The 23159-nt window shown below is 54.9% G+C and overlaps 1 protein-coding gene across 3 annotated transcripts in view; it reads left to right on the top strand.

Moving 5' to 3' along the window:
• DNAJB6 (DnaJ heat shock protein family (Hsp40) member B6) overlaps nucleotides 1-22871 on the top strand; it is an 84353-nt gene extending 61482 nt beyond the window's left edge. The window contains exons 9-10 of one of the 3 annotated variants that reach the window (XM_017860561.1): nucleotides 15393-15599; nucleotides 21462-22871. In XM_017860561.1, coding sequence (XP_017716050.1) covers nucleotides 15393-15599; nucleotides 21462-21544 — 290 coding nt within the window. In that variant the 3' untranslated portion in view covers nucleotides 21545-22871. Of the gene's footprint in view, nucleotides 1-15392; nucleotides 18598-21446 lie in introns of those variants that run through there. The other 2 variants (XM_017860560.1, XM_017860559.1) reach the window with 2 other exon arrangements.
• Nucleotides 22872-23159: the final 288 nt, after the last annotated feature.

Raw genomic sequence — 23159 nt, 5'->3', positions numbered from 1 at the left:
CCATACAGAAAGTGGGCCAGGCTTGGCGGCCTACGCCTGTAATTCCAGCACTTTGGGAGGCTGAGCCGCGTGGTGGGTGGATTGCTTGAGCTCAGCCTGGGCAACGTGGTGAGAGTCTGTCTCCACAAAGAATAGAAAAAATTAGCCGGGTGCGGGGGTGCGTGCCTCTAGTCTCAGCTACTCAGGAGGCTAAGGTGCGAGGATCACTTGAGCTGGTGGAGATCGAGGCTGCAGTGAGCCAGGATTGCACCACTCGGCACCCCAGCCTGGGCAAGAGAGCAAGACCCCATACCCCCGGCCCGCACAAGAAAACCCGCAGAAAGCAGAGTTAGCCGTTTGTCTTCCCCACCTGGTATTACCAGGGCTGGAAGCGTACTTGAGAGCACTATGTTTTATGGGCAGCATTTTGGGAGGGGGCTGGGGAGGGTTGGTGATGGGCACATCTGGCCACTTAATGTAGTTAAAGCAATAGCAACTGAATGAAAAGCTTTAACATGAATTCGTCGTTTCCTCTGTTGTTTGACTTTTAACATTAACATATCTAGTTCTGCTTTTGTCTTTCTTTTAAAGAGAAGTGCATGGGAAGCTTCTCTGTTTTTCCTACAGATGCAGGAACATAGCTTTGGGCTCCTGAGCTCAGGCCTTCTCAGCTCTGATGAGCTTCAGGAGAGGCAGCTGGAGGTTGAATTCTGGGGTGGGCTATGCCTTATGGAAGTCCCTGATGGGAAGACCGAGGAGCTCTGAGAAGAAACTGAATGACTTGTCATTACATTTTTATGTGGAATAAGATTTAGATGTCTTTAGAAAAATAAAATTTTGTGAATATGTGATTCTACAAAAGTCACAACATTCATTCTACCTTTTTTCTTTCTTTTTTTTTTGAGACGGAGTTGTGCTCTGTCAGCCAGGCTGGAGTACAGTGGGGCGATCTCGGCTCACTGCAACCTCTGCCTCCCCAGTAGCTGGGATTATAGGCCTGTGCCACCACACCCGGCTAATTCTTTTTGTACTTTTAGTAGAGACAGAGTTTCACTGTGTTGGCCAGGCTGGTCTCGAACTTCTGACCTCAAGCGATCCACCTGCCTTGGCCTCCCAAAGTGCTGGGATTACAGGCTTGAGCCACTGTGCCCAGCCTACTTTTTTTTTTTTTTTTTTTTTTTTTTTTTTTTTTTTTTTTTTTTTTTTTTTGAGACGTAGTCTTACTCTGTCACCCAGGCTGGAGTGCAATTAAGTGAACTCTGATCACTGTGAACTCTGATCACTGTGAACTCTGATCACTGCGACCTCTGTCTCCCGGGTTCAAGCGATTCTCATGCCTCAGCCTCCTGAATAGCTAGGACTACCGGTGTGTACCACGACGCCCGGCTAATATTTTGCATTTTTAGTAGAGATGGAGTTTCACCATGTTGCCCGGGCTGGTCTCAAAATCCTGACCTCAGGCAGTCCGCCCGCTTCAGCCTCCCAAAGTGCTGGGATTACATGCGTGAGCCACTGTGCCTGGCCCCATGTTCCTTTTCAAGATTTATTTTAGTGATTAATTATGGTGCCCTTTGTCCATCTTGATAAAAATGGGCAACAGTTAAATCCCTCCAGCGCCACAGCCTAACCAGGGAGCGGGGCAGTCTCAGGGTGACGTGTTTCTTGAGGATGCTTAGATGCCTAGGGTGCCATTTATAATGAGTTCCTTGAATAAAAATCACACTTAGACTTTATGTAGTGGGCAGCTAGAAACAGGGAACTAAAGACTTCCTCTCTCTGCCTCCAACAAAGCCCAGGCACCCCACCCAGCACCATGCTGTCAGCCGTGGGGACAGGCAGCCCAAGGCCGCAGGGAGAGGGGCCCCAGGAGGCCTGGCCCTGTGGGGTGAGGCTGCGGTGCACCCTGGGCCCCCTCCTCTGCTCTCAGTGTGTGAGTCCGCTCTCTCTGCTGCCCTCTGGGGTACTCCGTGGACCGCAGCTGTGTCCCTACTAAAACATGACCAAAGGCTGTAATTTCCAGCTCCCACAGCCCTGGAAACTCTTTGTCAGGGTGTTGTCTATTGTGAGTTCCTGGGAAATGGGCGCAAATCAAAAGGACCCAGCTCTGGGAAGGGAGGCCACAGCGTGTGCCCCGGGACTGAGGAACTTCACACAGTTCAAGTCTAAGGGGTTTTTCAGGCATAAACACCCACTGCCCACCTCCTCTACATGGGAAGGCCGACGCCACAGTGTGCGTTAGTTGGTTTCCATCTGAAAAGGGTCCCGAACCTGCCACGGGGCATGATGCCAGTGGTAGCTGAATGTGAATGTGCCTCACTCCAGGTCCTCCTGGAATTATCCTCACACTCAGCCGAGGGATGCTGTCCACACCGCTCTCACCGATGTGGACGTGTGCACGCGGCGTGGACGTGCGTCCGTAGCTACCCCTTGAGAAGTAACCCGCGCTGCGTGCCTCCTGGGAAGCTGATAAGCTGCACTGAGGTGGTAACTCAGCACACAGCCTCCACTTCACACGAGCATCTGGCTTCTCCTTGAGCCTGTGTTGTGCACCAGCCCCTAGGAGCCACTAAAGAGTCAGACCCAGTCAAGGCCGTCCAGCCAAGGAGGGGGTGGTGTGGGTGAACGGCGTCCTGCAGTTGCTGGGCCGGAACCTCTGTATCGCTGCGGTGGTGGTTTAAGCTCTGACACTAGTGGGAATGCCGACCCCAGCAGGGCTGCTGGGGATCTTTTGGTCTTTTGTTGGCAGTGCTTCGTGAGCCTCTTATGCTGGAGGGAATCCAACAGGAGACTTTCCGCCTCATTATCCTCAGCCTTCACCCGTGCTCTGATTTCCTCCTGTGTCCCCCTGTGTGCTCCCGTGCCACCATCCCTCTCCCAGCTGGACCCTGGGCACGTCCCCGAGCCATCAGCCAGTGCGCTCTTGCAGTAGTTACTTCCAAACCAACCTTCATATCTTCGTTCCCTGGGGCCATCTCTTCATAAGTAGCCATGAAGGGTTAACTGTGGCACCTGTTCTTCCAACCTCTGCCCTTCCTTCCTCCTTCTCAATTCAGCTTCCATGTCACAAGCCCATCACGTGGCTGGCAAAAGCAAGTCACTCTCCTGTTTAAAACTGTTCAGGAGCCTGGGCGTGGTGGCCCATGCCTGTAATCCCAGCTACTCGGAAGGCTGAGGCAGAATTACTTGAACTGGGAGGCGGAGTTTGCAGTGAGCTGAGATCACGCCACTGCACTCCAGTCTGGGCAGCAGAGCGAGAGTCTATCTCAAAATAAAACAAACAAAAACCTGTTCAGCCTTCGTAGCTGCTCTGTCCTGTGTTGAAGCCAGGTTCCTAGTGTTTCCCCAGCAGACCGGGTCTGATGTTCCAGGGCTGTTCCACGTGCCGTTGTATCTGCGGAGCGCAGACAGCACCGCCTTGCTGCGTTGTTTGAAGTCTGTCCACCACTGAGCTCCCGAGGAGTGAGAGCAGGGTCTTGCTGGGTGTCCCCAGTGCCCGGCACACATTAAATGTTTGAGTGAGCCGATCTTCTCATGGGCCCGGCATGCGTTTTTGGTTGTTTGAATAATCTGCAGTGGGTAAGTGGTAGTCCTAATTTGTGTAAGTAGGGACTAACCCCCCAGTCTCAAAAAAGTCAGAGAAAGGAGCAGTCTCCCCAGAGGCTCGTGGATTGTACGTATTTGGGAAAAGTGTGTTTTTATCTGCAGGAGTTTCTTTTCATCTGCGTGTTATCAGCCAGGCTCCTGTACTCCATTCAGACTCCATTTGGGGAAGAAACTGAAGCCTCCGATAAGATGGCCATGCCCGCGGCAGCTGCGGAACATTCCTCTAATAGCTTCTCGATGATTTCAGTGTGTTTTTGGCTCGGGGGGATGCTGGCAGATCTTGTTTCTGTTTTTAAATTTTATTTAACTGTGGTTACAAAACAGGATGTTTTCTGGTATATTTAGTTCCCCCAATAAAAAGAAACTGGAACCATTGTAACCAGCCTATATTTTAGTAATTTATAAGGTTTAATATTTAATTCACGCACAGGAAGAAGCAGAAATTATACCCAAACAGTAAATTATCTATGGGCTGTAGAATTAGAAGTGACTTGTGTTTTCTACAACTGATGCGTATTGCCTTTTCAGGACAAATTGCTAAACTAAAATTGTTTAAACAATTAGTGGTAAATTTCCAAAGAAGAGTAATTAGTGGTATTACATGGAAAGTTTTAAAAGGCTATATAGAGATTTTAGAAAATGGCTTTCAGAAAGTGGTATTGACTCTAGGAGGGTGAGACTGAATGGCAGTGAATGCCCTTTTTTGGTTTTAATTTGGGGAATTTTAGGTTAATTTGTGAGAAAGTTGAGTTGTTTTCTAAAGGATGTTTGTAGAAGTTCCGCTGACAAGTTTGTTGGGGGTTCTTCGTGTGAGATCTTGCACAAGTCAGGTTGCTCGACTGGAAGGTTCTGAGCAGCTTTTGCAGGGCAGGTCCATGTGGCCCCCACTGTCCCCTGCCCTGTCTGGTGACGCTTATGCCTGGAAGGGAGGCCTTTCCCCGCCTGATGAGTAGGTGCCAGGAAAGTGACCCTGCCCCTGCTTGGTGCTAAAGAACAGCCCTGACCGCGTGAGGACATTTTGGCCAGTGGTGGTCCACGTCGACTGCGGGGGTTCTGTAAGGTTAGGACGGCATTTTCACTGCGTGTGATCCAGGTTTGCATCCTTGCCATTGAGCTACAGCCGCCTGCAGCGCTCAGTGCTGGGATGGCGGCACAGGTTTGCGGCCTAGCAGCAGTCGGCCGGGCCCTGCAGCCTGGGTGTGGAGTGGGCCGTGCCTTCTAGGCCTGAGTGCGGTGACATCATGTAACATACCCCTCTTGCTAAGCTGTGTGTGACTATGTATCTATATCTCTATCTATCTATCTATCTATCTATCTATCTATCTATCTATATTTTTTGGAGATGGAGTCTCGCTCTGTTGCCCAGGCTGGAGTGCAGTGGCACATTTGTGGCTCACTGCAACCTCCACCTCCTGGGTTCAAGCGATTCTCCTGCCTTAGCCTCTGGAGTAGCTGGGATTACAGGTGTGCGCCACCACGCCCGGCTAATTTTTGTATTTTTAGTAGAGATGGGGTTTCACCATGTTGGCCGGTCTTGAACTCCTGACCTCAGGTGATCCACCCGCCTCAGCCTCCCGAAGCGGTGGGATGACAGACGTGAGCCACCACGCCCGGCCTGTATTTTGTCAGGAGAACATCAGCACGAGTTAAGCTTAGGATGCAGGTGTTCAAAGTTTTTGTTTAGTAGGGGAAAATACAGTGTTTTGTATCACCCAGTAAAGCCTTTGTAAAGCCAAAACATGAAGTAGATATTGATCACTAATAAGGCTTAATACAGTTGGTTTTGCCTTTTTTTGGTGTCTTTGTGAGCTGCAGTAACGGGAAGGCGAGTTCTAGGGAAGTCTGAGCATGAGGTGCTGGGATGCCCATGTCCCCGCGCCTTTGTGGACCTGCTCGTGTGTAGGGAAGTCTGAGCACAGGGGATGCCTGGGTTCCTGCACCTTCATGGACACACTCGTGTGTAGGGAAGTCTGAGCACGGGGATGCCTGGGTCCCCGCACCTTTGTGGACACGCTCATGGGTAGTGCGCCATGATGCATGCTCTGCAGCGGGCCTGCTGGTGGAGAGCTTTTGCTGGCACCGAGCTCTTCTCCTCGGTGTGACCATTGGCTCCATCCTGGTTATCCTCCCGTTAGGTGTCATTCGAAAGGCGGATCCTAAACTTGGCAGGAGCTTCTATTGAGAAGGGGCCCTTGAGCCTTGGGTGGGCTGTGTTTAAGTTCTTGGCGCTGGAATTACCTTTGTCTTGCGGCCTCTGTCGCTGGTGGTCTGTGTCTCCTCAGCAGGCTCACCGCCGGGGCTCCTGCGTCAGCCTGGCACATGTCAGCTGTGCGTCTGGGATGAAGCCTGGGTGGAAGTCGAGGGTGTGGAAGAGGCACACAGGTCCTGAGGCAGGGCGGGAACTGGGGGTGGGCGAGACATGAGTGGGTCATGGAAGGATCTTTCTGGAAGTGAGTTAGTCACTGTGAACCCTGCAGAGGGGCCTAGGCACCAACTTTAGGTCACAAAGGTGTGGAAGGCAGGTGGTGCTGGAGCCCCGACCCTGGCCAGCCCTTGGCTTGTTTCTGTGTGTGGCTGTGACCCTTGACTCTGGATTTCTAGGAAGCCGAAAAGGTTTGATGACCTCTTTCTGTCTTAAAGGGGGAGGTGAGGTAAAACCACTCCTGAGAGGGACTTACCCGCTGTGGCCCCGCCCTGTGCAGAAGCCCCAGGTTTTGATGGTGCCAGCAGCCACGGGCCTCCTCGCCTCTGATTGCTCTGGCCCACCCCGAGCCCCTCACCTCCTGCAGGGCTTACTGTGACCTGGGCGGCTCCTCCTGTATCAAAGGATTGCTGGCAGGCAGAGCTCTTCAGAGTCGCGTACATGATTTATATAACTTACATGTCTTTCTTTTTTTGAGAAGGAGTTTCATTCTGTTGCCCAGCCTGGAGTGCAATGGTGCCATCTTGGCTCACCGCTACCTCCGCCTCCTGGGTTCAAGCGATTCTCCTGCCTCAACCTCCCGAGTAGCTGGGATTACAGGCATGCGCCACCATGCCCAGCTAATTTTGTATTTTTAGTAGAGACGGGGTTTCTCCATGTTAGTCAGACTGGTCTTGAACTCCTGACCTCCGGTGATCTGCCCGCCTCGGCCTCCCAAAGTGCTGGGATTACAGATGTGAGCCACCACGCTCAACCAACCTAATTTATATTTCTTAAGGAATGGAAAGCACAGAGACCTGTTCATATGGTGGATGTAGCAGTTTTTAAAAGTGAATGTAGATTTGAGGTCACGAGGTCTGTGTGTGAGTTTTTGGGGACACGGTGCAGCCTATAACAGGGGAAGTAAATCAGATATAAAAATGTGTCAAGGTGAGTGGAACTAAGGGGAGAGAGCTGTGACGTGAAGCATCACGCAATAAAGAAATTCCTGCCTATCAGAAACAGAGGTGGGAACGGGACCGAGGCAGCGTGAGTATGCCCTGACCTCTGCAGCAGTGGCCCTCCTGCCGCTGTCTCCACGCGCCCTTCCCAGACCTTTTCAGTTCCCCAGCAGCGGGCCGGCGCCCCACCTGCCTTCTCTCTGTTCCAGAGGCGGGCTCTTCTGGATGTGGACCCTCTCAGAATGGTTGGAAGCCCAGAACCCACAGCCTGCTTATCTTAGCAGAAGCCTTGAGGGCTCCTTTCCCCTCGGTCTCTGTGATGGAGGGAGCCTGTCCACTCTGTGGCTTCGGTTCTTCAGGCTGCTGTTGTGTTGAGAGTGGCTCTGCCGTACTCAGCCTTGATAACTGGGTTTCATCCTCATTGTATTTTCTTATTTTTCATAGAGATGGGGTCTCCCTATGTTGCCCAGGCTGGTCTCGAACTCCTGGGCCCACGTGATCCTCCCTGCTTGGCCTCCCAGAGTGCAGGGATCCCAGGTGGGGTCCACTCTGGCCTCGTCCTCATTTTAAAGATGAGGGGACAGTGGAAGCACAGGGAATGCACCTCTTCTTCTCTGAGCTGTACCCCTTCCACAGGCACCCATGCTTCTACGGGCACCCATGCTTCCAAGGGACACATGCTGCCCATGCAGTGGTGGGTGCAGCACAGTCCCACTGCTGAGTGGCTTGGCTGCTGCGAGTCCCCCGCCACCTGCCATGCTCTCCTGCTGGCCATGGGGCGGGCATGGGGTGAAGGGGTTGCCTATGGTGGCCACGGGGCCATGTGTGCTTTGAGTTAGGAGGCATGCCGGCCACAGCACGGGGCAGGCGTGGGGTGAAGGGGCGACCTGTGGTTGCCGCAGGGCCATGTGTGCTTTGAGCCTGGCACTGTCATGCTACTCAGAGCATCCATCTCTATTCAGAGACAGGCATCTCCCGGGCTGGCCAGACTGCTCACACCGCCTCCACCTCTGTAGGCTGAGGGAGCTGGGTCCCAGGGGAGGGTTGTGGGAGTGGCAGGAGAAGTGGCAGTGTGTCTTGGGGGGGGTCACTGTTTCTTCCATCCCAGGGGCCTGTGGTGCATGGGTGGCCCCACTTTAAAACAAGGAATATGGAGCCTGTGGTTTCTTATTTAAAGGAAGCCACTGTCTGGCGCCTGCACTTTTCCAGGTTAGAATCGGGAGCAGTCATCACCTTGGGTCACAGAGCAACTCCACGGACCCCCACTTTCTCCATCAGCCTTCTGGTCTGCCTTCGTACTGTGAACCAGGAATATCTGAGATGGTCTCAGTCAGCGCAGGAAGTTTATTTTGCCAAGGTTGAGGACGTGCCCGTGTTACAGCCTCAGGAGCCCTGACGACAGGTGCCCGAGGTGGTCGGGGCACAGCTTGGTTTTATGCACCTCAGGGGGAGACATGAGGCGTCCCTACACACAAGACGTACGTTCCAGAAAGGTGGGACAGCTGGAAGTGGGGTTGGGGGCTTCCGGGTCATAGGTGGATAAGACAAATCGTTGCTTTCTGTTGAGTCTCTGATCAGCCTTTCACTGAATACATAATCCACGTGTGTGAGGGGGTAGGGGAAGGGCCACGTGTGCCTTAGTCTGGCTCCGTGAAACAACAGGGCAGAGGCAGCAGATACGCGTTTGTCTCAGGGGAGCAGAGGGATGACTGAGATCTGTCCTTTGTCTGCACCTGTGAAGGTAAGCTGTCCACTCACATTGCCAGGGTGAAATCCCACACAACTGCTCTAGGGTAAAGATCTTGAGCCCCACAGGGAATTTCCTTGTGCACAAATTGTGAGGGAGATGTGTGGGTTTTTTTTTTTTTTTTTTTTTTTTTTTGAGACATTGTCTCACTCCTGTTGCCCAGGCTGGAGTCCAGTGGTGCAGTCTCAGCTCGCAGCAGCCTCCGCCTCCTGAGCTCACGTCAAGGGATCCTCCCAGCTCAGCCTCCTGAGTAGCTGGGACTGCAGGCGTGCACCCCTGGGCCCAGCTGTAGCCACCTTCTTTAGGAATGAAATGGGAGGCAGGTGTGCCCGACACAGTTCCCAGCTTGCTTTCTCCCTTTAGCCGAGTGATTTTGGGGTCCCGAGATTCATAGTCCTTTCACAATACCTTGTTTCCCAAATCAGCAACCAAGGAGAGCGGTTATATTTGCCCCAGGGCTTTAGGGGGAAGTGCGGGCCACCCTGTGTGGACTCCCAGCAGAACCAGAGGCTGCTCCAGAGACGGCAGTGCCTTCCTGTCCACCCTGACCCAGGAGCCTCAGTGTCGAGCGAGGGGCACTGGCTGTTTCTTGAGGGTGGGAAGGAACACCTTTCAGCCTACTGTGCAGGGTTTTTTTTAAAGGCAGGATTTCTGTTACCCAGGCAGGAGTGCAGTGGTGCAATCACAGCTCACTGCAGCCTCGAACTCCTAGGCTCAAGCAATCCTCGCAGCTCAGCCCCCCGAGTAGCTGAGTCTACAGGAGTACACCACTACACCTGGCTAATTTTTTCTCTTTTTTGTAGAGATGGGGTCTCACTATGTTGCCCAGGCTGGTCTCAAACTCTTGGGCCCGAGTGATCTTTAGCCTCCACTTGAGCCTCCCACAGTGCTGGGACGACAGGTGTGAGCTGACACTTCCAGCCCTACTTTAGCCTCCCACAGTGCTGGGACGACAGGTGTGAGCTGACACTTCCAGCCCTACTGTGCGGTTTTGTTTTTTTGTTTTCTTGAGACAAAGTCTTAATCTGTTACTTAGGCTGGAGTGCAGTGGTGCAATCACAGCTCATTGCAGCCTTGAATCCCCTGGGCTCAAGTAATTCTCCCACCTCAGCCTCCAGAGTGGCTGGGACTGTAGGCGTGCAACAGTGCACTGGGCTAATTTTTGTATTTTTTGTTTTTTTTGATAGAGATGGGGTCTGTCTTTTTTTGATAAGGAGTCTCGCTCTGTTGCCCAGCCTGGAGTGCAGTGGTGCAATCTCGGCTCACTGCAACCTCTGCCTCCCAGGCTCAAGTGATTCTCATGCCTCAGCCTCCTGAGTACCTGGGACTACAGGCACATGCCACCACACCCGGCTAATTTTTACATTTTTAGTAGAGACAGGGTCATGTTGCCCAGACTGGTCTCAAACTTCTGACCTCAAGTGATCCGCCCGCCTCGGCCTCTCAAAGTGCTGGGATTACAGGCGTGAGCCACTGCGCCGGGCCGAGATGGGGGTCTTTCTGTGTTGCCCAAGCTGATCTCGAAGCTAAGCTGGTCTCAAACTCCTGGGCTTAGGTGATCCTCCTGCCTCAGCCTCCCAAAGTGCTGGGATGACAGGTGTGAGCCACTGCGCCAGCCTGTGCAGTGTTTTTAAAAGGATTGGTGTAACAGATACTTGTGTGAACACATTGATGTGGTCTGGGCCCTTCCCCGCACGAGAGGACTGGTGGAATCCTCAGAGCTGCAGGCATGTCAAGTGCCGGAAGCAGGGTCTTTGGGTCACCGACAGGCCAGGCTTCCAGGTCCTCCCGCACGTGGGACGCGGCGATGGGAGAGAGAAGAGGGTGGTGTGGTGGGGACATCCTGAATCCCACAAGGACGTGTTGTGCGATAGCTGCGTGAGCTCTAGCAGGATGTTCGAGAGAATGTCCTGGGGGCTCTTTGCCGTGGGAGAGGGTGTTGCTGTGGGAAGTGTGCTGAGTTGTGTGTTCCTCGGCCCTCCGCGTGGCACCTGCTTCCAGGCTGTGCATGAGGCTGGCTTGTCCCATCCTGGGATGCTGGCAGGAGTGCGGGTCTGTGCATTCCCACATCTTGTGAGGCCCGTTTCTCAGCATCAGCAGCCCCAGCTCCTTCCTCCTCGTGGTCCTTCCTCGTGAGTGGGAGGCGGATGGGCCGGGGCGCAGGGTTTCTAAGAACACCTGCCTTACTCTCTGTAGGGGTCCCAGGGTTCACGCGGCGGCCCTGTCAGCCCTGAACACGGAGAGCCACTGCCTGTGAGGCCCTGGGGGCATTTCTGGAGAGCCTGTCATGGCATGGAGCTCACCATGCAGTCTCCTGGGACCTTGACAGACTGCACCAGGCTGCATCCTGCGCCAATTAAACCCGAACCTCGGGGCTGATCCCATTGTGGCCAGGAGGGAGATCGGAAAATGCTGGGACTGGGAGGGACTGGGAGGCCGAGTCCAAGGCAAGGGCCATGGGGCGGTGCTTGTTGCGGTTCTCCTGCAGCCGGTCTGTCCGTCCTGCCTGCCGCGACTGCCCTCCAGCCACTTTCTCTTTTTTATTTTTTCTTGCTGGAAAGCTGTAGGAGGCCGTGGGGTGGGAAAGCTCCATCCACAGTGTAGGTTAGAACCTTGAAGGCAGTGGCTTCACCTGCCAGTGAGGTGGGGAACAGAGCCTCCAGCAGTGCCGGCATGTAGCTGGGGCGGCTGCAGCAGGAGGACGCCCAGAGCCTTGGCTCTGAACAGATAGAACCATCGAGGCCGAGTTGGGTAGTCCTGTTCAGACCAACTGTGTGTCCCTTTTGTCAGAGAGCTGATGACCCCTGCTGGCACATCTGCGTCCCAACCGGGAGGCGGCCGCTCCCTGTCCCTGCCAGCAGTGCACCGTGTCCACGGGAGGCTCAGGGTGGGGGTTTGGAGCAGCAGCGCGCTGTGTGACTCCCCAGGTGATAAGGAGATCCTCATCTCCACCTTCGTCTTCTTTCCTCAAGTCACTTTTCCTGGCACCTCACTAGCCATGAGGTTTCATGGGAACCTTGGGGAGTCCTTTGTGTGCTTGGCCTGGGGACACAGACCCTTGGGGAGTCCCTTGTGTGATTGGCCTGGGGACACAGAACTGTGTCCGACCGCTGGGGCCAGAAGGGTTTACCGAGAGACCAGACCTGAGCAGCTGTTGTCTACCTGCCACGTGTGCCATCCCCAGCCCTCCTCCAAAGTGAGTCGGGGGAGGGAGGCTTCTGGGTGTTGCCGGGACCTGGCAGGGGGTGGAGCGGCTGAGCTGTGCAGGAGAGGATAGGGATGCAGGCGTATCCACAGGAGCCAGGCTGCCCTGTGGCTGTGGCTGTGGAGCCTGCACCTTTCTCCCCCAGTCACTCCAGGGCTGCTCAGAGCCCGCAGCTGGCCAGCTCAGCAGCACGGGGTTAGGAGTGCAGCATCCATGCCTTCCCAGTGGCCTCAGCCTCTGAGGAGATGATGCAGGGAGCTTTGGATGCTGCAGGTGTCTTCAATATTCATTTTCAAAGTATCAGTCTTAAGTCTCAGTGGGGCCTTTTTCTAAACAGACAATAAAAGCAGAACCTCTCCCAGAGCAGCTCCGAAGGAGGAGGCCGGACCTTGAGGGCGGGAAGCCCTGGCTGAGGCTGACCTCGAAGCCTGGCCCCCAGGCAATGCGATGGCAGCCCCAGGTGACCCACAGCGCTCTGAAAACGGGTCCTTGGACACCCACCCAGGGTGTGTTTTCACCTGCGGACCAGGGGTGCGGGGGACAGCTCGGAGGCGGGGGTTCCCAACTGCAACTGAGCTGGAAGTGCATAATTTCAAGTGGCAGCGAGACTGGGCTTCCCAGAGCCAGGATGAGCCAGGATGTGTGGGGTTACCCTGCCCCCATTTTCCCTCCCCATGGAGTGGGGCGGGTGAGCGGCTCACGCTTGGCTCTGAAGCTCCCGGGCATTGGGGTGTGTGGCTGGGCCAGGCAGTGGGTGGCTCTTCTGGTGGCAGTCACAGAACTCATGCTGCATCACTGTGCCTGGGGAACACTTCACAGCTATGGATATTTAGGGTCCAGTTCAGTGTGTCACACACCAGAAACTTTAAATTTTTTTCTCAAATGTTCTACATTAGTTGGCAAAGTATAATCTTCAAAGTCATGGCGGAGTATTGGGTGTAATCCTCCTGGAGGCAGGAACGGGCTTGGCACCGGCAGCTTCCGGTTGGCCCTTTGCTGCTGTGTGTGTGGGTCCCCTCGTCTCTCCTCTCTCCCTCCAAGGTGGGATGTGGTACCCTGGGAGCACCTGTGCTGAGTCTCTCCTTGGTGTCCAAGGGGCTGGGACGGCCCAGGGTCCACAGGTGTCACCGGGGCAGCCTGCTGATGCTTCTCGGCGATGTGGCCCCTTTGAGTTTCAGTGTCAGATCTGGAAGCCATGTTGCTACACAACAGCAAGTTCACAGCACTGTTTCCATGTGTCCCGCTCTCCTGCCAGGGTGCAGGCAGCTGGGAAAACAGAAAACCAGAAGCTGCATCCTGGGTGTCCCTGTCCCAGAGCCCTCCTCACTCCCAGCCTGCAACTGGGGCCTGGTCAGGGGACCCTGGCATGTTTCCTCCTGCCGCGGGCACGCTCAGGAAGTGCTGTGTGTGCATGACGCCCGCAGGCACGGCCTGTGTGCTGGGTGCTGTTTTCCTTCACTCATGTCATAGAATCGCAGACAGCAGCTCTGCCACCTGTTCATTCTACCCGTGAGCACACGGAGTTCCCAAGGGGAGAACTGGCCCCGGGCTAGGTGACCCCTCTCAGCTCAGCAGTTCGGCGTGATGCTGAGACTTGTGTGTTCTCCTGGTGCAGCCATCTCAGCAGGGACCCTGGGTCCCCTGGCAGGACGTGCGGGCCGGTGTTGACAATGGGTGTCATAGGTGAAGCCTCGCAGCCTGCATTTATGGTGCATGGTTAAATGGTCCCAAAAATCACGTTTCTGTGTTCAAAGTGTGGGGAAATAGGACATCTGAGATCTGAGGCCTGCGCCTCCTCTTGGGTTTGCTGAGTTCCAGAAACGACTGAGCCCTGTGGGCGCCGTGCTGCAGCTTTAGGATTTTGTGAGGCTTGCCCTCCCCTCTGGGGACACACAGGCCCCAGGTTACGAGTTGCCCAGGTCTTGGTATTCCTTGGAGATGAATTCTGCATTCGTGTGAGGGTCTTCCTTAGGCGAGCATCACCATCGTGGTCTCCAAGGACCAGAGCCTGGCCTGAGGGGACAGCCTGAGAGCAGGTTCCTTCCTGACCTCAGAGCCAGTTCTCTCCGTTGTGGGTGAGTCACATTTGAGCTCCTGGGGCGGGCCCTGGGCCTGGCACTCAGCACTGGAAGTGGCGTGTTTAATTGGAGAAGCTCCTGAATGTCCGTCGATCTCTCAGTCCATTGCGTTTCAGGCGCATTTCAATGGCTGAGTGCTCCTTAGTGCTTGTGGGGAAGTGAGGAGGACGAGGCCGCCTCTGGCATAAACTCCATGCTGTGCCACGGGAGGGGTCCGCCTTGCTTTACATCTGCGCAGGGCTCGGGGCCCAAAGTGCTGGGTGCAACACGTTTTAGACACATTTTAGAGTTTGCAGAGGGACGAGGAATCCCACCAGCTACGGCGGCCTCACACGCTTTGCTCCTGGAGCTGCCGCTGCCTCCCTCACATCCACACAGCGACTGTCACTCACACCTTCAGAGAATCACAGTGGAGATCATTCTGTGAATATTGTTTTCTTATTTTTATTCCTCATATCCATCAGTGTTCAAAACATTTTTTCTGTATTTCTTTTTTTTTATTTTGAGATGGAGTCTCGCTCTGTCCCCCAGGCTGGAGTGCAGTGGCCGGATCTCGGCTCACTGCAAGCTCCGCCTCCCAGGTTCTCGCCATTCTCCCGCCTCAGCCTCCCGAGTAGCTGGGACTGCAGGCGCCGCCACCTCACCCGGCTAAGTTTTTGTATTTTTAGTAGAGACGGGGTTTCACCGTGTTAGCCAGGATGGTCTCGATTTCCTGACCTCGTGATCCGCCCGTCTCGGCCTCCCAAAGTGCTGGGATTACAGGTGTGAGCCACCGCGCCTGGCCTATATTTCTTTTTTTTTAATGCACGGCCTTCCAATGACTTTTTCTGTATTTCAAAAGATTAATAAAAGCACAATTTTTCAGAGCATTGAGGAGCTGGCCTGTCTTGGGGGTGTGTGTGTGTTGTGCGGGGCCAGAGCTGGAGCTGCACTGGAGTGGCCCTGCCTTGGGCGGAGCTGTGGCTCCCGTGGGCACCGCTGCTGCTGCCACAGATGTGCTCCAGCACGAGGCGGAGAGGGGTGTCTTCTGTGTATGGACCCTGAGGGTGAAATCTCCAGCTGGATCTGGAGCCTTTCTTCCCCAGGGTGGCCCAGCTGGCTGATTCTGACAGTGCACTTGTCAGCCCTGGGCTGTGATTTCAGTGGGGCACTCTCGCTCTTGGAAGGGGCGTGTTGATGGTGCCAAAGCTGGTGGGGCGGGGAGCCGCTTCTTCCAGGAGAGAGAGAGGGGTGATTTTCAGATGACTCTTTTCCCACTCTTGGAGCATTAAGTTCTGGCCCCAGTGGTGCCACTGAAGAAAGACGATATAACCTCTTTCTCCTCCCCAGAGATGACGCGTCTGTCAGGGAGATCGCTGGCTCTGGAGGGGCCGGCTGCCGCTCGCTCACGGCTGTCTCTCTCCCGCTGTGCTTGCAGGTGTGGCCGACGAGGACGCCCTCGCTGAGGAACGCGTGCGGAGAGGCCAGAGCGCCCTGCCAGCCCAGCCTGCCAGCCTCCGCCCGCCGAAGCCGCCCCGGCCTGCCTCGCTGCTCAGACATGCGCCTCACGGTCTCTGTGAGGAGGAGGGCGAGCAGGACCGACCTCGGGCACCCGGGCCCTGGGACCCCCTCGCGTCCGCAGCAGGTGTGCAAAGGGAGGCAGCCGAGGAGCAGGCGCAGAGTGAGACTGCCCTGGGTGCCAGAGGACAGCGAGGACACAAACCGCGCCTGTGCTGCTGTGTTCTGACCTGAGCGGGCGGGGCGGGCGGGGCGGGAGGAGGTGGCTTCGCTCTGTTCCCCTCCTGCCTGCAGCCCCCACGCCACGGTGGCTCCGGGCCCCCCACCGTTCAAACGGGGTCCCCGTGTCCTTTACACAGTGTGTTGCTCCGCAAAGGATGACAGAGCTGCCATGGCAGTGCGAGGTGCTGCTTTTACCGTAGACGTGCCTTTCCGTAGCTTTCAGCGTAGAGCTTGAGGCCTGTGGCTTAGGCCAGGGGGTCTTGTGCTGGGGGGCTCTGCATCTGCTCCTGCCCCTCCGTCAGCTTCACCTTCTCGTGCCTTCTTCTGCGCTGGGTGCAGAACAAAAGAGCCCCTCAAGTCAGACCTGCTTGTGAAGCGTAGTCTGCCCGCCCACCCGCTGTGGGGTTCTTGGCCGCCCTGCCCTCCCCCCACCTCTTAGGGAGCCGGAGAGTCTCAGAAGTGAGTGCCCCGGAGAAGTTCTGGGTCGCCCTGAGGACGTGCTGTGCGTGTAGAGTTGGCCCTGACTGCGTCCTAAAGCCCAGGGTCTGTTTCGTGTGAATCGTGCATCGGTTGGAAGTATTTGTGCCCCTTCTGGTTCTTACCACTGCACGCAGTGAGGGGACCCCAGCCGCTCCTGTCGTGCAGGAAGATAGGGATGGCTGATCTCTGGGTTTGGGGGACCTAAGCGGGTGTCGTGAGGTTAATTCTGTGGACTTGGGCCGAACAGCACTGTCTAAGCATGACATGAAAAGAAGGGGGGAGGTCTCTCCCTTTCCCTTCATGGAACTTTCTTTTGAAAAATTAGCCCCTTCCAGTCCTTCTTGGATGAAGCACAGTTGCCGGTTACGCTTCTGAGGAGGACGGAAGGTGCACCCCCAGCCATGAGAGCCTCAGGATGCGATGCCTGTGGGTGGGCCCAGCAGCCCCTCCAGCTGGCCGGCCGCCCACCCTGCTGTGCTCGACTTTGCCATGCGAGTCTGCGCTGTATCACTGAGTGACGAACAGAGGCAGTTGCAGGCTGCGTGGCCCAGAAAGAACTCCCCATGCACTGAGTGGGCGTGGAGGAGGCTCCCCAGGATCCCTGCACTGAGCGGGCGTGCGGGAGGCTCCCCAGGATGTGTTGTGCACTCCTGGTACTGAAGGGTCTGAGGGCGGTAGGGAGGGCGCACTGTTTGTCGATGGGTGCAAGGTGCAGGATAGAGCAGGGTCACAGCCGTAGTGTCCCTGAACCACTGGGGTTAGGGGGCCACCGGAAGCCTGGCCTGCGAGGCGCCTTGTGATTTCCCAGGCCCCAAGAATGTGGTGCACAGGTGCGAGCCTCCTGGAGGAGCCATGTTTAAAGTGAGGTGAGACCCCTGGAACAGCACCCAGCACAGGCCTGAGGCCACACCCGCATTTCAGAACTGGGCTGGTCTCCTCCTCCCAGCGACTGTGGCTGTGGGCGGGACTGATGTGGGCAGGCAGGCGCCCTTCTCCCCGCGCCTCACGGCTTTGCCAGTGTGTATCCTCAGCTTCCCTGCCATGCACCGTTTCTGAGGGGGAAAGCTGGCTGACTGCTGAATCCCAACACAAATCCTTACAGCAGAGAGGCCAGTGATGGCTTTTGTTTCTGCCCGGATCCTCTTTGTGGAGCTTCCGTCCCAGAGCTTTTCCTCTCATTTGTTTCCTTTTTTTTAATCGCTTCATGAGATCTTGAAGATACCAAAGTAACCATCAAAGATTTAAAGATGAGATTTTCATACAAATATATAATGAACACATGTCAGAGACTTTTACTTAAGTTCTTATTGAGAGATGACAGAGCTGACTCAATGGATGATTCAGGAAGCTGCTGCAGAGTTGGAGACAGAACTAGGGTGAAATTGCAAAGCAGGGTGGTTTTGGTCTCTGCAGAGGCCATTTGCAACTCACTCACCGACTCCAGGGCTCTGGTGGGTGACAAGGAAGAGGCTGAGCAAGGCTCACTCATTGCATCGGGGTCAGAGCACCGGCACCACCAAACCGGAACAACTGTACATGCCTGCAGACAAGGGCATGTGCCAGTGTGGGCATGACAGAGTCACACAGGTGCAGACCCCTCAGCTCCAGCCTGCTGGGTGTTCTGACCAGTGGACTTTGTAGCGATAACACAGGCTCCTGAGTCAGGATACTGGTTTGCTGCATTTTTGTGTCACTGAAGGTCTCTCTTTCCCTGAAGCCCCTTGTCACGGAAAACCCATGACTCTCGGCCAGGCTTCTGGGTGCCTGGAAGATCCCACTATCATCTTTTTGTGGGATTCCTGGGCAAGGTTCCTGAAAAAGGAGTACACGGTGAGGAGACTGGCCACCCAGCAGTATTGATGGCCCCTGCTTTGGCCTCCAGCCATCTGAATGGTCCCTGAATCGAGTAGGTCTTATTGGAGCTCCCAGGAGTGAGCGAGCTTCCACTCGTGGAGTCACAACCAGGTGTGCAGCCCCCAGGCCTGGGCGGTTCTAGGGCATGATTTTTTTTTAGGCTGGAAATGAGCTCTCACTTGAGATGCACCCCTCAAAATACGGAACGTACTGCTTCTGCAAGAATTTCCCCTCCTTGTGTCTGGTGTGATTGACAACGGGGTGCAGCCAGTGGAAGCAGGAATGTTGGGGAGTACAGGGTACTGGGGGTGCTCCTATCCCGGTCAGCAGAGCGGCGGGTCGGCGGGGAGCGCCTGTCCCTCCTGCGTGGTGTGGGGTTCTCTGGCTAACATTTGCCGCTGTGTGGAGTCCTTAACCCCAGCACTCGCCCTGCCTTAGTTCAGAGGACAGAGGCACCACCGGGAACCCACCCGATCCTAACTCAGGCTTTGGAAAGGACGAGTGAGATTTTGTGTTTATGAATTCCACACATACTGTAGGAATATCAAGAACATGTAACTGTTAAAAAAGGAAAAGTACAAGCCTGTAATCCCAGCACTTTGGGAGGCCGAGACGGGCGGATCACGAGGTCAGGAGGTCGAGACCATCCTGGCTAACACGGTGAAACCCCGTCTCTACTAAAAAAATACAAAAAACTAGCCGGGCGAGGTGGCGGCGCCTGTAGTCCCAGCTACTTGGGAGGCTGAGGCAGGAGAATGGCGTAAACCCGGGAGGCGGAGCTTGCAGTGAGCTGAGGTCCGGCCACTGCACTCCAGCCTGGGCAGCAGAGCGAGACTCCGTCTCAAAAAAAAAAAAAAAAAAACAAAAAAAGGAAAAGTAAAATGACCGAACATGAAAGAAAGAATAAAACAGGTCCTTTACTTTTTTGACTGAGGAAAGCAGCCTGTCCCGGAGTGCTGTGGAACGGAGCTCCAACTAAAGATTGGAATCTAACCCTGCCCTCAGCTTTCAACAGCTCCAAGTTTGTCTTTTTAATGAAACTAATTTGTGTATTTATACTTAAGGGTTTTCAACAGTTTCCAGAAGTCCTTTTCTATCAGGACGAATTTTTAAGTAGTTGCTGATGGGAGAGTGTGCCTCTGTGGTCTGTGCCCGAGGCTGGTGGTCCCACGATGGTCTGGAGCCCACGAGCCGGTGCCCAAGGCCATGTCTGTGATTCGCAGGAGATTCAGGTGACAGGAGGGCCTGCTCTGTTTTTCTCAAATCTCAGGTTCAATTTTGGACCTTTTTTTTTTTTTTTTTGAGACTGTCTCGCTCTGTCACCCAGGCTGGAGTGCAGTGGCATGATCTCGGCTCACTGTAACCTCTGCCTCAAGGGTTCTAGTGATTTTCCTGCCTCACCTCCCAAGTGGCTGGGACTGCAGGCGCCCACCACCACATCTGGCTCATTTTTGTATTTTTAGTAGAGATGTGGTTTCTCCATGTTGGACTGGCTGGTCTCGAACTCCTGACCTCAGGTGATCCCCCTGCTTCAGCCTCCCAGAGTGTTGGGATTACAGGCGTGAGCCACCACGCCCAGCAATATTGGAGTCTTGAAGAATACGGGAAAGTGGTTTCTTTGTAGCGGACCCGCCCCTCCCCCACCATCCCCGGCAGCCCCAGGGCTGGTGAGGGTGTCTGCAGTGTGGTCCCCTCAGGCTCTCCGTCCCTAACTCATAAAGGACCAGTGGCAGCAGTTGCTTTAAAGGAGCTCCTATTACTCCCGTTGTTCTGGGGTCTTGGTAAAGTTTGCTTTCCTGAAGCTGAGGAAATCCGCAGGCTGGGCGTGACCTCCCAGCCCCGCCCCCTCCCACCCGCACCATCCCACGGGGTCCCTTGGGTCCCTGGGGCTATGAGGATCCTCTGGGGACACAGCCTCCGAGAGCTGGCTCTGCCCAGGCCGCGCGCCAGTCAGGGGGGCTCCCCGCGTGCTCCTCGGGACGGGGATCCCCTGGCTTCCTCCGGCTTCCTTTCCTTTCCTCTGCTTTGGAAGCAGGTCCTCAGCGGCACACATGCCCCTCTGTTCTTTCTTTCTTTCTTTCCGTAATTTAAGGCACATTTCCTAAAAACGCAGCATGGAACGCTTGGCGGTTCACAGAATGCACATCTTGTGCTGCTCCCTCGTAGGGCGGTTAGGACGCGCTCGGCTCTAGTGGAAAGCTGCGAAGGTGGCAGCCTCCACTGTGCACAGGCCGCAGGCGGGCGTGGTGTGTGGCTGTGGGTGTGGACTGGATCTGCAGGCTTGTCCCCTCCCGTGGAGAGCTGTCGGGGTCCGGGCAGTGCTCAGTGGTGACAGCCACGGCACATTTGAAAGTCCACGTGTGTTTGCCCCACTGTGGTCCAGGACATGCGTGAGCCACACTCAGTGGACTTGCACCTGTGACATGCTGGTCAGCATGGCGGCCGTCAGCTGGGCGTGGAATGCATGTGGCTGGAGCCCGGCACTCGGCCCACCATGATTGTGATTCTCTGGGGCAAGTCATGAGTGTGGGCAGGGCCTGAGGCCCCCGAGAGGGCTGTGAGCAGGCTCCTCCCAGTGAGGCACGATGCCGCGATGTGAAGTTGTGTGGGTCTCTGGAGTGTTCTCCTGGCAGGTCGAGGGCCCGTGCGTGTGGGACCCAGGCCCGCCCTGCCCGCTGCCGGCCATGTTCCCTGTGCCCCCTCATGTTGACAATTGTGGCCAACTTCAACATCAGGCCCGTTTCCTGCACCCATGTTGGCACACACTGAGTCCAAGACAATTTCTGCAGAAATGAATCCAGAGGTGTTTATTTCGGGCACGTTGGATCAGATGTTCAGAGGGTGGGCGTCTTTCTCCCTGCGCTTCAGCTGGATCAGTCAGTGTCAGCCATTGGCTTTAGCAAAAGGAAAATGAAAGGTTACTTTCCTCAAATAAGAAATGGGACTTTCCCACGCCGGATGGCACAGAGCCCGCAAACGTGAGGCCAGTCCACGCCGAGGCCTTGCCTGCAGAATGGCTGCACTGTGGCCGGCTGGGGAAGCCGAGGAGACGCCGTGGACACCTCCCCACAGCGGGGCGCAGCTTTGCGCAGGCCCAGTGTGCGTTCTGAAGGAGAGCCCGGGGCGGGGCTCCGGGACTGAGGGGCAGCCGCGCCCAGGGTGGGCTTCTAGCTCTGCTGCTGGGCGGAGCTTGGCTAGGTCGGAGTCCTCACTTCTCTGCAGGGTGGCGAAGCTCTCTGGGTAGTGTGAGCGGTTCTCAACCTGCACCTTGGAAAGTCAGCTCCCGTTTTGAGGTTCAGGTGTGGCCAAGAGAGACGACTTCATTTTGTTGCTTTTTGTTCTTAACATGGGGAGATATTTAGAAAACATGTTTGGCTCTTGCTGGGGAAGCAGTGCTGTTCCGCACCGTGTTTTACAGGCCGTGTTTCCTTAGGATTCAAAGAAGGTGGCAAGAGGAAGAAGCAGAAGCAGAGAGAGGAGTCGAAGAAGAAGAAGTCGACCAAAGGCAATCACTAGACCGGACTTGAGGCGCGCGGTGCACCCCGGACGCTGGCGCTCCACCGGGCTCGGCGCGCGGTCGTGCACACGCGCTAGGTAGCGGCGTTGGGTCAGGACTGTCTCGAGGCCACACTCGCTCGGCAGGATTACGCGATCACGGATCAGTCAGAGCAGGGTCAGGAGACGGGGCTGACCGCACGGGTGGCGGGGATAGACCTTTGGGACGCGGCTCTCTGCTTCTCTCCAGCGCTCGATCTGCTAGCGTTTTCCTCTAGTGCTTCCGGATCCTCTTCATTCTTTTCGGCTACTCAGCCACTCCGTGCTGCTGGAGTCTTTCTAGCTTTAGAAGTACAGTGGGGCGCAGACAGCTAACTGAGTAACATTCATGAAATGAGGCTGTTTCCTGTGGCGGCGTAGTGTTTGGAATTAAAGTAATTCAGTGGAGTGTAACTTAGAGAATATCGCAAGTGACACATTGACTCCTGCACCTTCTCCTCAGAGCAATCCCGCCACACGAATAGAAGGCTGTCGTGAACCACCTCAGATGTAAAATCATTCCTTCTGTTTACTCTTTTAATATGCATCCTCTGCAGGTAGTCCAAATTCAACTTCAAATATGGTGTAGGTTTTGCTAGATTCCATATTTTTTTTCTCTCGGATTTTTGCTAATTATTGTTAGCAAAATTTTTTGCTCAGCGGCACCCTCCCTAGTGTCCATGGGTTAGGGCCGTGCTGGGGAAAATGGGCCGGTATTTACACACGCGCAAAACACCCCGAGACGGCACAAGGAGGCTGAACTAATGTTTCAGTTCGCAAACACTGACTCCTTATGAAAGTCACTTCTAACTAGATGCGCCCACTTCCGGTCATTATTTCATTTGCATGATGTATTGCTGCTTCACTTTTTGTTTTTATTGAGCACGGAGTAGAATTCCAGGGCTGCCTTGACTTCTTCCCTGCACGCTCCCTCTCAGTGACTTTCCTTCCCTTTCACATGAGGATCTGCTGTTCATGTTCCTTTTTCCTTTGTCCTCTTGGACTTGAGGGCATTGTGAAAAGCTGTGATGTGATTTTAAAATGCCAGCAATTTTAATCTAGCAGTGTTGAAGCCGCGAAGCTTCTGACACAATCCATGTAGCAGTGACCCAGGCTTGGGAGCCAGAAACAAGTGTGATCTCTGACGTTATTTAACACAACTGTTGCCAAAGAGTTTTGATGGGGGGTGGAGTTGGTTTTGGTGGGGAGTGGAGTGATATTTGATGCTTTCTGTGGACAATGCAACCCTAAACACATCATGTATTTTAAGTGCCACCTACGTGAATAAAACATAAGCATATTAAATACAGCTTGCCTGCCGTCTTTTGTAGGCGCCAGTAAGTTGCACTGTTAAGACTGATTAAAAATGAAAGCAATTCTTCAACATTACAATTATGAAGGACAAAGTGGTGTTTTGCGGGCAGAAGTGTTGCTTCTGAAATTCTTCACTGTAAGGTGAAAACGTGACTTTAAAGCTAATACCCCCGGCAGGGCGCGGTGGCTCATGCCTGTAATCCCAGCACTTTGGGAGGGCGAGGTGGGCAGATCACCTGAGGTCAGGAGTTCAAGACTAGCCAGGCCAACATGGTGAAACCCC

Source organism: Rhinopithecus bieti, unplaced genomic scaffold, assembly GCF_001698545.2.
Source record: "Rhinopithecus bieti isolate Rb0 unplaced genomic scaffold, ASM169854v2 scaffold_50877, whole genome shotgun sequence".
Lineage (NCBI taxonomy): Eukaryota > Metazoa > Chordata > Mammalia > Primates > Cercopithecidae > Rhinopithecus > Rhinopithecus bieti.
The sequence above is the reverse complement of the archived record's forward strand: the minus strand, read 5'-3'. Positions and strand labels throughout refer to the sequence as shown.